Below are 15317 nucleotides of genomic sequence, written 5' to 3' on the forward strand. Positions count from 1 at the left end.
TGGTTTTAACAATGTCAGGAAATGAATTCTTACATCCCATAAATAAACATGTATTGTTCTTCAAAATGGAATTTTATTCCAAAATACTTTTTTTTTTATCGGCAACAATGTATATATAAACTTTATTATAACACTATAATTTCCTTTTTTATCTATGATGAGCGTTGTCAATATTCTCATGACCATTCTCCTTAACTATCCTCTTTCATCTGCAAGTATTCACTATTACGGTCTTCCCTCATGTCGTGTTTTCCTATTCGGCTAACTATTTATTCAAAACGTAAAGTAGCACAAATACAAAACTCAGTTTGCCTCCACCTCTTTTTGCGAAAATTAAAAACAAAATATCAAATTTAAAAAAATTTTTTAGTACCAATTATCCACTTATTTATTACTTGCATGTTATCATATACATCCTTTGAAATTTGCTTATAATTTTCATACAGTTATATTTGGTTATCTTACTTATATTTTCAATCAATCTTTTTTTTTTGTTCCTCTTTTAAAAAAGAGATTGAAAAAACCGTAGGGATAGTCAAACTCATGAGTCGATATGAACTGACAATGCGATGGCAAAAGAAACAACGATTAACGACCAAAATAAAAACAACAGTCTACAAAACTCAACATAGAAAACTAAAGACTAAGCAACACAAACCCCAACAAAAACCGAAGTTGATCACAAGTGCTTCGAAAGGGTAAGAAGATTGTCCTTCAAATGAACAAACCGTCGTGTTGGTAGATTCCATTCGAGTAAAATAGGATGGGATTGTGTTAACGAGTATTGGAACATATCCGTAGTCATCTGTAAAACAGATATTCCATAACGACCAACTAACTTGTGATTGCGTGCGTAAGAAGTTCGAAGGGATGACAACTTTACCACTTTGAACTCTTAGTGTAATAGTTTTCTTCTAAGTAGTAACCTATTGTAAAGGAAATCATGAGAGGAAATGTAAGCCCTTGTTGAACTGTTGCTGCATGAAAATGGAAAGTTCGCATTTTGGAAGCTGAAATCGATTAATGATTTAAATTGATTATTTCGGTAGATGGAATTGAGACATAGTGTTTGTATTTCTGCTTTTTCATTGTTTCTACATAGTAAAGAAGACACATATTTGTCTTGCTGAAAATATCACAATAAGGCTATGGACAAAATTGTGCCAACCTTAGACTGTCGTCAACTAATAAACATTATTAATCAATATAATTTCATATCATGCACATACTTACTACATGGTTATACACTCTGTAGAAGGCCATGTAGGGGGTGTTTGGTATGAGGGAAACGGGAGGGTGGACGGTTTGAAGGGAAAACAAAAGGTATTGAATATTCTTTTTGTGAGAATGGCCTTTATCCAGTGCCATAATATATGGAAGAACCGGTCATTTATCAATTTCCAACACAAAAAAACGGACGTCCATTTGTGTTTCATTTTCTGATGATTATTTGTATGTGGCGATCTTCACTTTGTTTATGTATAATTCAATACAAATACCATATCGTTTTCTTACCATTACGTTGTTGTTCCTCTTCAATTGATGAGTAATGGATATCCCCTTGGTATTTTCCGTGTTCTTTTTTATATAGTCAAAACTCTTTCTTTTTTTAATCTTCTAATTTTGCTAATTTGTATGTGTGTTATAATACCAAAAGGTTATAATTTCAAGATCCAAAACAAAGGCATCTGACAACCAATCAAAGCCATTCTTAAAATATGGCTTTAACTTAATGAGGAATTTCAGATAATCGTCACGGGGAAACACACAGCGACAGGATAGATATGATAAAAAAGTATAACAAAAATACCGAATTCCAAAGCAATTCAAAAAGGGGAAGTCCATAAAAACTGACAAAATCAAACGCTATCATTCTTTTCTACGCCCCAGTTATGTCTCATTTATACCATAGCCTTATGTATAGTTGGATGGATAAATCGTTTACATTTTATCTAAAGTCAACAAACATTTACACCATTTTTTTCATAATTTCTGAGAGGATATGTAGTATGTAGTTGTACTCTACTCTGATTTCAGAATTAAATTGCAAAAAGTTTCAACTTTTATTAGTATATGCAAGGAATATTACTTCTTACAGTTAAGTTGCGAATATTATTGTTCGTATTACTAGTTCAGCAGTTATTCCAACTTTCAATGGCATATTTAAAACAATCGGTTGTAATACAAGTGGGATTTTTTCTATGTTTGACCTACTAAGTATTTTAATGTGCACGCTGAATTAATGCATTTTGGATTATTTGTTACATGTTGTATCAATCCTAAGGGTAACCCTATGGTGTTTATAGTAATCGATTGAAACAAAATCTTATAGTATAGTATAAAAGTGAAGAACCGAACACGAATGAACGTTAAAACGACTAAATATACTGGTTTTCGTAAGATTTGCATATACAATACAGTATTGCAAAGAATCGTGCTATCCGAGTTTTTACCGTTTCCTCAATACATACAAAAGTAAACTAACAAAAATACCGAAATCCAAGGAAAATTCAAAACCGAAAGTCCCTTAACAAATTGAAAAATCAAAAGTTCAAACACATTAAACGAATGTGTACCAACGGATCTTATTCCTACAGGAAACAATAACAAGTTACACAGAAGATTGTTTTACTCCATAATCATGTCAAAAATGAACGAACATGACCCTTTAAATATACGTAAAATTAAGTGTCCCACTTTGCATTTGAGTAAACACTTTGTAAAAAAATCAGTACCAAAGTGTTAATAATAATGTGTTTATACGCTTCAATTCAACCGTTACAATACAATTATTGTTACTGTGACATGTGACTTTTGTTTTACTTAATTGTGTTTCATTTATATTATTAAATATTATTTCAACAAAAAGGACTTCTTTGAATTAGATGCTTCCTTATGAATAATAAGGAAGTGCATGTAGTCTGATATTTGATCAATTAACATTCTAATAGTTATGCCATATTAAGGATACAGAAAAGGTATGATATTTTCTAAATAGAATGTTATCAAAATCAATTTTATTATAATTAATTAAACTCAAAATTTTTCATCTGAACAATTGACAATCATTTTGTTTTAATCACAATTTAATCACGAAATGAATATGCTTGCTAAATATTTCATGAATTGTAAAAAGTAATAACAGTTTGTTTATCGTTCCATGTTGTATAATTCTATATGCTCCATAAGTTGAGGTGTTTTGAACAGATATTTTATAAAATGTGTACAGTTAAGGTTCATTTGAGAATATGTGCATGCTGGTTCTAAACTTTCCCCGTTTGAATCTGTATACAATAATCCTAGTAATGCAACACCGTTCGTGCTTCTTTTCTGTTACATTGTCGATACTAAGAAGATTTAGTGCTTAAACCCTTTTGTCTTTTGCTATGAAAAAATGTTTGAAAAATTATTCAAAACCGATTGAACATGTTTTATAACACATCTTGAATTTGAAAAAGTTACAAATTTTATTACGTTTAATCAATTTGATTATGGAAATTGATTGACATATTTGAAAAAATATTAAGAGATAGGGCCAATTTCCCCTGATTTTTTTACACAGAAGGGCCAATTTTAAAAAGTGCTGAAAGAATAAAATGTACGATAAAAATAAGAAATGAAAATGTTTTTAGATCAATATCTCGATTTTTATATATTAAGATATGTCTGACAAATAGTTAATTTAACCCCCCAAAAAAGATGAAAGTCAAATATGCAGAATTTATCGTGTTTTTAGGGGGAAGGACATTTCAAACCAAAACAAAGTTATGTTTTTTGTTGTTGTTGTAAATTATACAACTTTTTTCCTCAAAAATGAAATTGACTTAGTGTGTCCTTAATACCTAAAAAACAACTTTTTTAATAAAAAAAAAGTGGAACGTCACTAAATTGTACCTATATAGCTGCTTAATAACAATTTTGTATCCAAGAGTCGCCTTGGATCCATCGGTAGCGCATAGAACACAGTGAATGATAGATTGGTTTTTTGAAAGGGTTCAAATCTCACGCAGATTTTTTGCATTTTTTGTGTTGAAATATTAAATTGTAATGTTTCTATCATATTTTTTCGGATGTTTGTTCAATTCATAGAGTCATTATGGATCATTTTTACTATAAATCATTTCATTAAAGAAAAAAGAATAATGTGTTGCTTATTGTGTGCGTTCCTATTACTATCCATACTCTTGACTTACTTCCTATTCCTGTGTTTACATTTATTATATATATGCAAGAAACAATTGCCGTCAAACTGAAGTAGGTGCTTGTACATAACCAATACTACGAGAATTGATTATATAGCAATGAAGCCCAAATGTTGTGTGTGTAATATACACATAACGGAAAAAAAGGCCATGGCAGAAAATTTCAAAACAACAAAAACAATTTTTCGAAACCTTGAACAAAAACGTTTTTCAAAATGGTATTTTATGTAACAAATGCAGACAGCAATTTTATCGCCGATCCATTAACTGTGTAGATACTAGTACTGACATTGTTACCACCGTCCCTGCACCGGTACATAAGTCATCAGAAAATAAAACAATACCACAGAACAAATCAATTACACTACCAATCGTGACTGTAGGTAAAACATCAAGAAAGTGTTGCATCTGTATCACAATAAAGGGTCCATTTGTTACAATACCTAAAAAGGCCTGATAACATGTGTTTGTAACACAAGGTGTTCTAGTACCAACTGGTGTAAGATGTTGTCCGGTTCATATAGACAATAAAACCTTATATTAAAAACCGGGACAGAAATATATAGACTCTACCACTACATCAAGTGTTATACGATATTTATCCACTCAAGACATTTAATTTTCAAATTTAAAACGCGAGGCTCGCCGAGCGTTTTAAATATTTAAAATTTAACTGTCGAGAGTGAATAAATATCGTATTGCACGAAATTGTATGGTGGAATCTGTTTCTATAATGATTTTTAGATGATATGCAGGCAATTGTAATCCTTCTTTTCGAATGATCTACAAAAAGATGTGTTCTTTCTATGTGACGTCATCAGGCATCGGCGCCTTTTGTCAAGACGTCACAATGGGAATTTCAGAGGAGAGCAAGAAAATTTGACGTCATAATCGAATTTTGACCAATGAACAACGAATAGAACCCCAAGAACAGCATTAACAATACTGCTGGTCAAGTTAAAAACCGGACATACAGAATATAAAACCAAAACAAACAGATATTTTGCTGCATTTGAAGATGCCAGTATAGACATTAAAACAAAGACCGATCTTGCATCAGATTAGCTGATTTATACCAGATAATTAGATCAAATGTGTTTTCTATTTATATTTAACCCCCGTTTTTTTTATTATTTTGTTAAGTTGCAAAAAGCGTTAAAATACATGTACGCTAAAAAAATCACCTACCAACATTAACACTCTAACTGAAGCAACATATTTTTTTTTAATACAAAACTAATTTTGAATATCTATTAGTTTATAATTCATATTTTAATGCTCCTCAGGGGCGTTAACAAACAATATCAATATCGGTTTTGATAAACTATAGTCTTGTCCTTGTTTATTGTAGTATGAGTACCTGTTCAAGGTATGAAAACAGATGATGTGACGTATTTAATGTACTATAATTAGCATCTATCGGGCTATTTAAAAACATGATTTACCTACTTAATTAAATGAAATAAAATCAGGGTAAATGGCCCTTCCTCTTTGTAAATAGAAGCTTTATGGTACGGATTTCTTAAACTAAGCAAAAGTGTGAGTAATTTGGAGAAAAAAAAAGGAATTACAACATCTTTAAGATTTATTAAAGAACCGAGTATGACTTGAAATTGAAGATGTCGGAGCATTCTTTTATTATGGATACACACACTACAAAAATCAAAAAGTCTGAAAAGACCAATTTTTGTCTTGATTTGCATGAACAATTACTTGACATTCTCATTTCGACATTTGAATACTGTCTTGAAATTTCTCGACATTCTTTTTTTTTCTCGGTATAGCTTGACATATTTTGAACATTTTGAATTGTGTCTTGAATTTACTTGACAATTCTGAGCTTTACAAATTATGACCAATATACATGATTGCTATTTTGCTTTATTTCTCTTTATAGAATATACTGTTATTTCAAGTTACACTTATTACAACAAAAACAAAAATTGGGCATTTAAATATTTTCATAATTAAAAATTGGACATTTAAATATTTTCATAATTAAAAATTTGGGTATGTAAATATTTCTATACATAAAAATATGAGTATGAAAATATTAACAAATACAAATGACAGTATTATAGTATAAACCAATTTAAATATGGGTTTGTAAATAATTTAAAAAAAGGTTGATTTATAAATATTATAAATATGTGCTAAATGATTGAAATAAATCATACTAAAGACATATTTCATTTTTCATGCATAATATTCAATATTAACATGGTAAATAAACAATTGTTGTACCAAAATGTTTTTTTTTTATAATTAGCACTGTATTATTGTATCCTAATTATTCTAAGTTTATTTTAGCGGTAATAGAAATGAGTATAAAACAGCATGCGCGCATTAGAAAGTGTTTTAACTGCCAGGAATGTGTTGATACACAATTCAGACGACATTTATACTGTCGAGATAGTGTCGGGACATATTAAGACATCTTTAAGACCGTCAAAAATGTGTCAAGATATATTCAGACATCATTAAGAATGTCAAGAATATGTCAAGGCTTATGGAGACAAATTTAAGACAGTCGAGAATTGGTCGAAACTAATCAAGACACTTTTCAGACTGTCGAGAAAGTGTCGAGAAATTTTTAGACAATGTTAATACTGTCAAGACGTATGTCGAGTAAAATCAAGTATTTTTACAGATGGTCGAGACCTTGTCAAGAATTTTTACAAAATTTCAGACAAAAAGAGAACGTCATGTAAAAATTCATGCAAATTCAGACAAAAATTGGTCTTTTCAGACTTTTGGACTTTTGTAATGACAGCACCAAATAAAATAACTCATTGAAAATGACTTTATACAATTCATGATTAGAGTCTTCGTCGTAAAATGAAGTACAGAGTAAGATACAATATAGAAATACAAAATCTCGTGAATATATTTTTTTTGCAGGTTTCAAGGACATAATGTTAAAACACATGGTTTGTGAAGGAACGATCTTTATAGCAGCATTCATTAGTGCTGAACCATTTGGGCTTGGTAATATACTAGGTACTAATGCAAGCAGTATTCCCGACAGTAAATGGTACCATGGTAAGATTGCCTTTGAAATTAACATGTGTTTCTTTAATTTAATTTAAAACACTTTTTGTTTGACACCAATCAAATATTGTTTAGACGTCAAGTCATGTTAATTTTGTACAATAAAAACATAGAATACAAATTTATTAAAAATTATATGCAGGTATTTGTTATTTGTTATTGAATATGATAGTGTTTTTTTTTCTCTATTAAACTTTATTCTATATTTGATTTTAATAAATCCGTAAAACTTAAACAATGTTTTACAATAAGTTGAGTCTTTCAAACCTATTCGTTTTTCATTTTATTAATTTATTTCTTAAACATACGGTAATCGCCTACTTAACTGTTTCAGTTGAGTTATCTTTGAATTCATCGCCAGTTATTTTTGGACAAACTGTTCAACTTGCCTGTGCAACTGAGCATAATTCTACCAACGATTTGTCCAGAACTTGGATATTAAAAGAAAGTGGTGCAACAGTATGTGTAAATGGGGAATGTAACGACCCAAATAAGTACAGCGATTTTCCGAAAAATGCGTCTACATATATTCTTCAAATACACAACTTCAGTATGCTTGATGTTAACAAATGGTACAAGTGCTCTATTGGGAATATTTCGGATGAATTACCAATTTATCTGAATGAGCAGAATTTCGAATGTAGGTCTATTACAATGTGTTGAACGCATTTTAATTTTAAACAAGCAATACATGTACAAATATGAATAAGAAGCAATGCATCATCGACAACATACTGCCAATATTGTTTGTAGACATAATGCTTAGATGTGGTATGATTTTTATGAGCAATGACGAGAAGAAAAAAACAACACTGGTAACCATACAGTACCAGGATAGTGAAAAGTTGTCGCTCAACATATCATAAAAAAATATTCGTTGGCTAAGATGTGATTTCAAAATACACATGATTAATTCCCATCAATGCAAGCTGTAAATTACATGTTGGATATATTTATCTTCACCGCCAACATTTAAATTGTGCCAATAATTTCCGTCATATATATATATATATATATATAATATATATATATAATAAGTACGTCTGAACCAGTGACTACTCTACAACATATTTTATCCATCGGATCACCAGCAGTGATGGTGATACAAGGCTGAAAATTCATTCTGTATGTATAATTCGTCTAAACAACAGCCCAACAATGTTAGATCTATAAATTTGCGGAAGCAAATATTTTGTTCTTCCCTGGCCGGGATTCAAACTCATGCTTCTGAAATATCGTGGCACCAAATCGCCTTGCACTATGCCCGACACGCTAGACCACTCGACCACCTAGGCTCTATAAAATAAAGCTTTTGGTGGCCGGGTGTTACCTTTACTCGTCAGTTTTTATCTAGCGTCGTAACACAGTACATGATATATAAGGCATGAAGATGAAATTGTTACAGATCAGCTGAATTATCTATTGTAAAGGATCCTACAAATTAATGTAAGATGCAGTCACATATATACATGTATTAGTGAGACCAGATTGTTCACATCAGGTTACAGATTTACCGAATTACAAGAAATATCAAGAAATCTAAAAGGTGTTTTATACTACAATGTCTTTCTTTAAAAATCGTGTTTTCAGATAACATGATGCGATGTATATAATTTATTTATAGTAAACGTCTATAGACACATGGTATGCTGATTCTGTTACAACCGAACGGAGACTTTCAAATTACTTTTACGTCACAATTAGTTTACATTGGGGTCGCGTTTAAGTCATGGATAATTCATTAAACATGTTCATGGACAGATTCAGCGGTTAAGTAGTTTTACAAAACTGTACGTTTCAGCGTAAATAATAAGTTGCAGGATATAAGAACAATATTGGTATATTGTAGGAATATGACGGATTTATTTGTACTCGCTACGAAACAGAAAATAAGTTTTGCTAGCCTTGATATTCTCCAAGTTTCTTAAACTCTTACAAGTACATTTTGTATTTGCCTACAGTGTACGAACTTTTGTATAGATCATAGAAACGTGTTTAGTAGGTTTGAAAAAGTTATATTTATTCTGTACTTTCTTTACTTTTAACTAATGTAATGCTGTTTTCTTTCCTTTTAGATCATCCAAATGAGTCAGAGGTTACACTCAACACTGAACGAAAAGACGGATACCTCAATGTTGAAATAGTATTTGAAAAAGTATTTCCCTCTCCTGTTTGTTCGTTAACATTTGATGTTAGTACATTGTATCACTAAACTGTACAATTATATCTACTTGAAACATTGACGGGGACATGTTCAGAGGGGTGCATGGAGATTACTCCAACTATTAATTGATGTTATCGTTAATAGATGTTTTTTTTTGTTTTATATTCCTGAAGCAGGCGCAAATTTAGAGAGATTTATCGAGTCCTTTTATATATATGAATACGAAGTTACAGATGCGACTTTGAAATTTACTTTAAAACAATCTAGGGAGCGAGTATATATTTCTTAGCAAAAACCAAACTACCTATCCCTTCTCCCCCGACCAACCAACCAACCAGGTTTAGAAAGAAATGAAATATTTTTATTTGAACTGAGCAAGACAATATTAATAAAATAAAAAGTACTGTCGAGAAAGGATTCAAATTAGATTTTGCAATCTGATGAAATAAAACACGCATAATGTGAATCGAGTTTTCCGTTACTGTTATCACAATATGTATTGTTTACTTTAATTTCTTTACAGAGTCTTGATCTTTCATCGGCAGTAAACACTATAAAGTGGAACAACGGTTTATTTTATTCAATTGAATTGGTTATTAAAGACCATTTTGTAGGTTATACTGCAGCTATTCTAAATATAAATTGCAAATTTGGGAGGTCAGATATTCATGTAGTGTCGAAGGACTTTCCTGAGAGTAAGTATTTAGGTTTAATGTCAACTCAAAATGTATTTATATGATAATAAGATAAATTTGTATGACTGATTTATATAATTGGTGTTTGGTTTCTACATTTTTTCTTCTACAATAAATAGGCTGACTGTTTATGACGTCTTTCCACTAAATCCATTGGATGTGTACGGATTGATAATTCAGTCTTAGATGCATGATTTTTTTATTAGTTGTTAGTGGCTTTGAACTAGCTGTCAGTAACTGCGAGTACTCTCAGATCTGTACTTAGTGTCTTTTTGTTGTTTGGATGGTCAAGTACCCGGCCACGTCCACTTGTATTTGTAGTATTTGTATTTTTATCCATCTGATGATTTAAGCCTCTTTCAACTGATTTTTATAGTTCGTTCTTATGTTGTACTGTTTCACCACTGTCCCAGGTTAGGGGGAGGGTTGGGATCCTGCTAACATGTTTAACCCCGCCACATTCTGTGTGTATGTGCCTGTCCCAAGTCAGGAGCCTGTAATTCAGTGGTTGTCGTTTGTTTATGTGTTACATATTTGTTATTCGTTCATTTTCTGTACATATATATTATGTTATGTACAAAATGAATAAAATCCATATTGAATACGTAAATAAGTAAATACAATGTGTAATTAAACTTCTGAGATCATTAGTAGTAAAGGTTTATCATGGTGGGCGGAGTTTTGACCATATCAGTAGCAACTGACTTACAACAAAGGTCAATAATGATATAACATCTCCCGCCAGATCTGGTTTTTGATGCATAGGGTGTGCATTTTCTCTATATATTTAGAATTGCTGAAATTGAATGCTTTCTTACTGGTCAAAACCTAATTGATTTATGATTGAAGGCCAATCCTGAATTATCCCAATGGTACATGTGTGAATTATGTTGAAGTTAATGGGGTACAAATAGGAAAATCTTTATTTATTCAATTGTGACACATTCATTTTTGTCATGAAAATGTAGTTTTCAATGAATTTAGCTCCTAGATGGGTGCCCCTATATGTCTGATTTTCACACATGTTGTTCCTTGACCAGTTATCTTCAAAAGGGTGTCTCAGATTTCCACAAACATCAATAGAACAAATTTATACCCAATTAAATTTAGTGATCTCTTATGAATTTAGGTTGCAAACTTCATTGAAGGTTTATCAGAGAATGAAATACAAAAGGAAAAATCTGAGACACCCTTTTGAAGGTCAAACTGTGTTATACAAGAATCTATAAAATATTTTGGGATGCTATGAATAACAAAGAAGCTATTTTCATTCAAGTGTGGACATCTCAATATAGCAACTAATTACATAATAATTAATTATGTAATAATTATGTCACATTGACGTTTTCACCATTTGAAAGATTAATCTTTCTTCTTTCTTTTGGTACCTCATTTATAAAATTTACAGCTGAATGAAAGAAATTACATTAGTTTAAAGTTGTCTGATTGGGGGTGAAAACATCTTTGTATTGTGCTACCACAATATCAAGAAAGTAAATTTAAAACATGATTATGACATCATATTAACATCACAACTGATTTTTCTAAACAAAAAATATCCAGTATGCATTAATCTGTTCATTTTCCCAAAAAAAATAATAATTTTTAAAGGCTCCTTTTTTTTTTTTTATCTCTGGGGCCAAATAATGGCTCTTATCATGCCTCAATCTTTTAGACGAGGTTTGTAAATAACATTCATCAGATATGTTTAAAAATTGCTACAACGACATATTGAAAATATACATTGGACTGATATCGATGCCCAGTCTCAAATCAACGCTTTTCAAAGTACATAAATACGCGAAGAGCTATGCAAACTATGTATAACAACTCGTTTCCTCCGCCTTAATGTGTGCACTATACGTTTATTTTTACCTTTGACACCAAAAATATGCTTTTATCGAACAGAGTTTTTTTTTCAGTTGTTAACTCAGAACCTATGAGCGATGAAACAAACAGTGAAACAGAGAAAATTATTGGTGTGATTTTTGCGAATGCATTACTTACTGTAGTTGGAATTTTACTATATATCTGTGCTGAACGCCATTGCACTAAAGTATGTAAGAGAAAGACATCAGAACATAGTTATCATGAATTTGAAAACAATTGTTCCCAGCAAGAGTTATAATATTCAAAATTATGAACCTAATGCATTTTATCTAAATGATTATTGATCTCTGTAAATATTCATATATATGTAAGAATATATGTATTCGTCCATAAATAAATAAACACAATTTGATTTTGGTTTCTTGTTCATTCAAACTCATGTCAGTAACTGCTAGTAGTCTGTTGTTATTTATGTATTTTTGTCATTTTGTTTATTTTCTTTTGTTTCCTATTCTGACATCGGACTCGGACTTCTGTTATACTGAATTTTCCTGTGCGTACTGTTGTGCGTTTGTTTTTTCTAAATTAGCTAGAGGTATAGGGGGAGGGTTGAGATCTCATCAAACATGTTTAACCCCGCCGCATTTTTGCGCCTGTCCCAACTCAGGAGCCTCTGGCCTTTGTTAGTTTTGTATCATGTTTAATTTTAGTTTCCTGTGTATAATTTGGAGTTTAGTATGACGTCCATTATCACTGAACTAGTATACATATTTGTTTAGGGGCCAGCTGAAAGACGCCTCCGGGTGCGGGAGTTTCTCGCTGCATTGAAGACCCATTGGTGGCTTTCAGCTGTTGTCTGCTCTATGGTCGGGTTGTTGTCTCTTTGACACATTCCCCATTTCTATTTTCAATTTTATCATCTGTGAAAAGGAGAAAATTTGTATGAAATCAACTGTGTCTCAATAAATATTATTCACAATACAGTTTGGGAGAAAATGATTTATTTATCAGTTGTTATTAGCTTTAAAGTAGCTTTCTGTAAGTGTGAAAATTATCAGACCGGCCCTTTGACACTATTGTTTTCATGATAGATGTTTTTGTGCTTCGTTTCAATCTAATGAGCCAAGCAGTTTCCAACTTCCAACTTATCTTTACAATTTGTTGTGATGTTACGCGGATACAATATTGTCTCTAGTGGCGGCAAATTTGACAGTATGTATGTTTATTTGCTTGTTTGTTTGTATTTGTGTCGAATATTTTTTTCACTATTATATTGAACTCAGTAGATATATTAACAGCTTTTTATCATTACATACTTATTATGAGTTATCCGTACTTGTGGTATTGCTTGAATCTGTATTTCATATGATTATAATATATATGTTATACTATAATTATTCGTCAAAAATAATTGAACACCATTTGATTGTTTTTAAATGTATTCATTCAAATGCTACCATGATGATTATATGTAAAAGGTTACAGCCGATTGCATTGAATGTGTAGGCAAAGGTAATATCTTTGGTTAGCTTGCTTGCTGGCTGAACCGTGAAGTCATTATTAGGTTAGGTAAACTACCCTCCTTTAAGAGTAGACTAGTCCGACAGATAACCAATCTATCTGTCTGTAGGACTAAGCTACTTCGAAAGGAGGGTAGTATACCTTACCTAACAATGACTTCATGGTTCAGCTAGCAAGCAAGCTAACCAAAGATATTACCTTTGCCTACACACTCAATGCAATCGGCTGTAACCAGATTCATGACGTCTGACTCACTAGTATAAATGAACACACATTTTGTAATTTTTGGCTCAATTTTTAAAGCATTTAATTTGAATAAAAAATTATTTGTATTAAATATATTTTTAAGGAATTAAGTGATTTATTAACCCGACTTTCGATATGTATTAATCTTGTGAAAGAGTTGGTAGAGTTTACAAACAAATAATCTCCTTTTAAAATACACTAAATACACCTAATAGGTCATCAACTAGGATGTTCATAGCACAACAGATACAGGTTAATTCACGGTGACCATATATGAATAAAAGAATCACTTGCACTGCATAAATGGTTTCCTATAATTTCCCTTCAATAAAAGATATAAGTTGTATTGACATTACAAAACGTATTCATGCCTCAAAACCGTCGTTTCTATACCCCATATGTTTCAGAGCTTCACAAATGTCATAGACCTTTGTCTATTTTTGCAGACATCATAGTACCCTTTAAACAAACGAAAACAACACGTGATTAATTTCATGCGTCTGAAGAGCGTTTCTGGATTTACCTTCATCAGGAACGCTCAAAGCCGAATATTTGAAAGCCAAGGATGTATAACATGCATAAGAACCCAAAACAGTTGGAGAGCTATATGACAAACGAGGACGTTGAAACAGTAGCCAAATCAATCTAAAATCAACTTTGCCTGAGGTAGTTGAAACCTTATTTTTTTTATAATCTATAGATGGACAATTTTGTAAATGTGTCTTCCAGGTTAGTCGTATCCTAATGTTACTGCCTCGTCGACTCCTATAACGTTTACATATATTGTATATTATAGGGTTTATATGCTGATACGATATTTCACGGCTTGCTTATTATATCATAATATACTTGAATGAGGGTGACTTCTTGCAAGAAATCTATCAAAAGTTCCAAGGAGTAAAGTAGAAGTCATCAGTTTGAAAGTTTCACGGACACAACATGTGGTTGACTGTCAATAAATCAAATTAAAATCATTTGGTCAGAAGTGGCATTGAACTGTATAATTAAGTGATCGAGCAATTATCAGTGTTTCATTTTGATCGTAATATGAATAACACTGTGTATTTGACAAATGACAAAAACCCTTTTAAATTCTAATCAATTGCTCTTTTCTAAAGCATAAGAAATACAGCAAGATTTTGTTTTAACTTGAAATATTTCTTCCCTTTAAGCCTTTTTTCTTAAGCTTATATTGATCTAAAAAAAGAGTACTATCATACTATTCATGTTGTCACAGTCTACTAGTTTGCCTGCTGGTCATTCTGTTATATAATGCATGAACTGCTTGATGTTCTGTTGATCGTCTTGATATATAGATTGCAGGTACTGACGTTGTGGATCATTTAATTCATTCTTTGAAAGAGTCACGGACTCAAAATGTTGTCGACTGTCGCGATAAATCACAGATGACCACAATTCAGTTCCATTTTACCTCAATTGTGATATATGCGATTGTAACTTATCACAATATATGACTTGCAATTAGTTTTAATTTTATGACATGAATGCTCACATTTCTGAAGCCCCATTTGTTTTTTACGGAGTTAAATCATCATGAATTTTTTGTAGTGTTTTGTTTTGGTTGATTTTTTTTGCGTCGTCGTCTTT

General features: G+C 31.4%; 1 protein-coding gene across 1 annotated transcript; it reads left to right on the forward strand.

Moving 5' to 3' along the window:
- Positions 1-2863: 2863 nt before the first annotated feature.
- On the forward strand, positions 2864-12359 carry LOC127711534 (uncharacterized). Its single transcript, XM_052217613.1, has 6 exons — positions 2864-2978; positions 7104-7244; positions 7588-7893; positions 9329-9444; positions 9941-10112; positions 12035-12359. Exons 2-6 carry the CDS (start codon positions 7118-7120, stop codon positions 12238-12240), a joined length of 927 nt encoding a protein of 308 aa, XP_052073573.1. The 5' UTR covers positions 2864-2978; positions 7104-7117; the 3' UTR covers positions 12241-12359.
- The last annotated feature ends 2958 nt before the right edge of the window (positions 12360-15317 follow it).

This window comes from Mytilus californianus, unplaced genomic scaffold (assembly GCF_021869535.1).
Source record: "Mytilus californianus isolate M0D057914Y unplaced genomic scaffold, xbMytCali1.0.p SCAF_8, whole genome shotgun sequence".
NCBI classification, from domain to species: domain Eukaryota; kingdom Metazoa; phylum Mollusca; class Bivalvia; order Mytilida; family Mytilidae; genus Mytilus; species Mytilus californianus.

Bases quoted from the DNA above. Each gene is read 5' to 3' on its own strand.
- LOC127711534 (XM_052217613.1), top strand. From the start codon at position 7,118: ATGTTAAAACACATGGTTTGTGAAGGAACGATCTTTATAGCAGCATTC. The intron at 7,894-9,328 runs GTAGGTCTATTA...CTTTCCTTTTAG, and splicing joins GAATGAGCAGAATTTCGAAT to ATCATCCAAATGAGTCAGAG. The intron at 9,445-9,940 runs GTTAGTACATTG...ATTTCTTTACAG, and splicing joins TTTGTTCGTTAACATTTGAT to AGTCTTGATCTTTCATCGGC.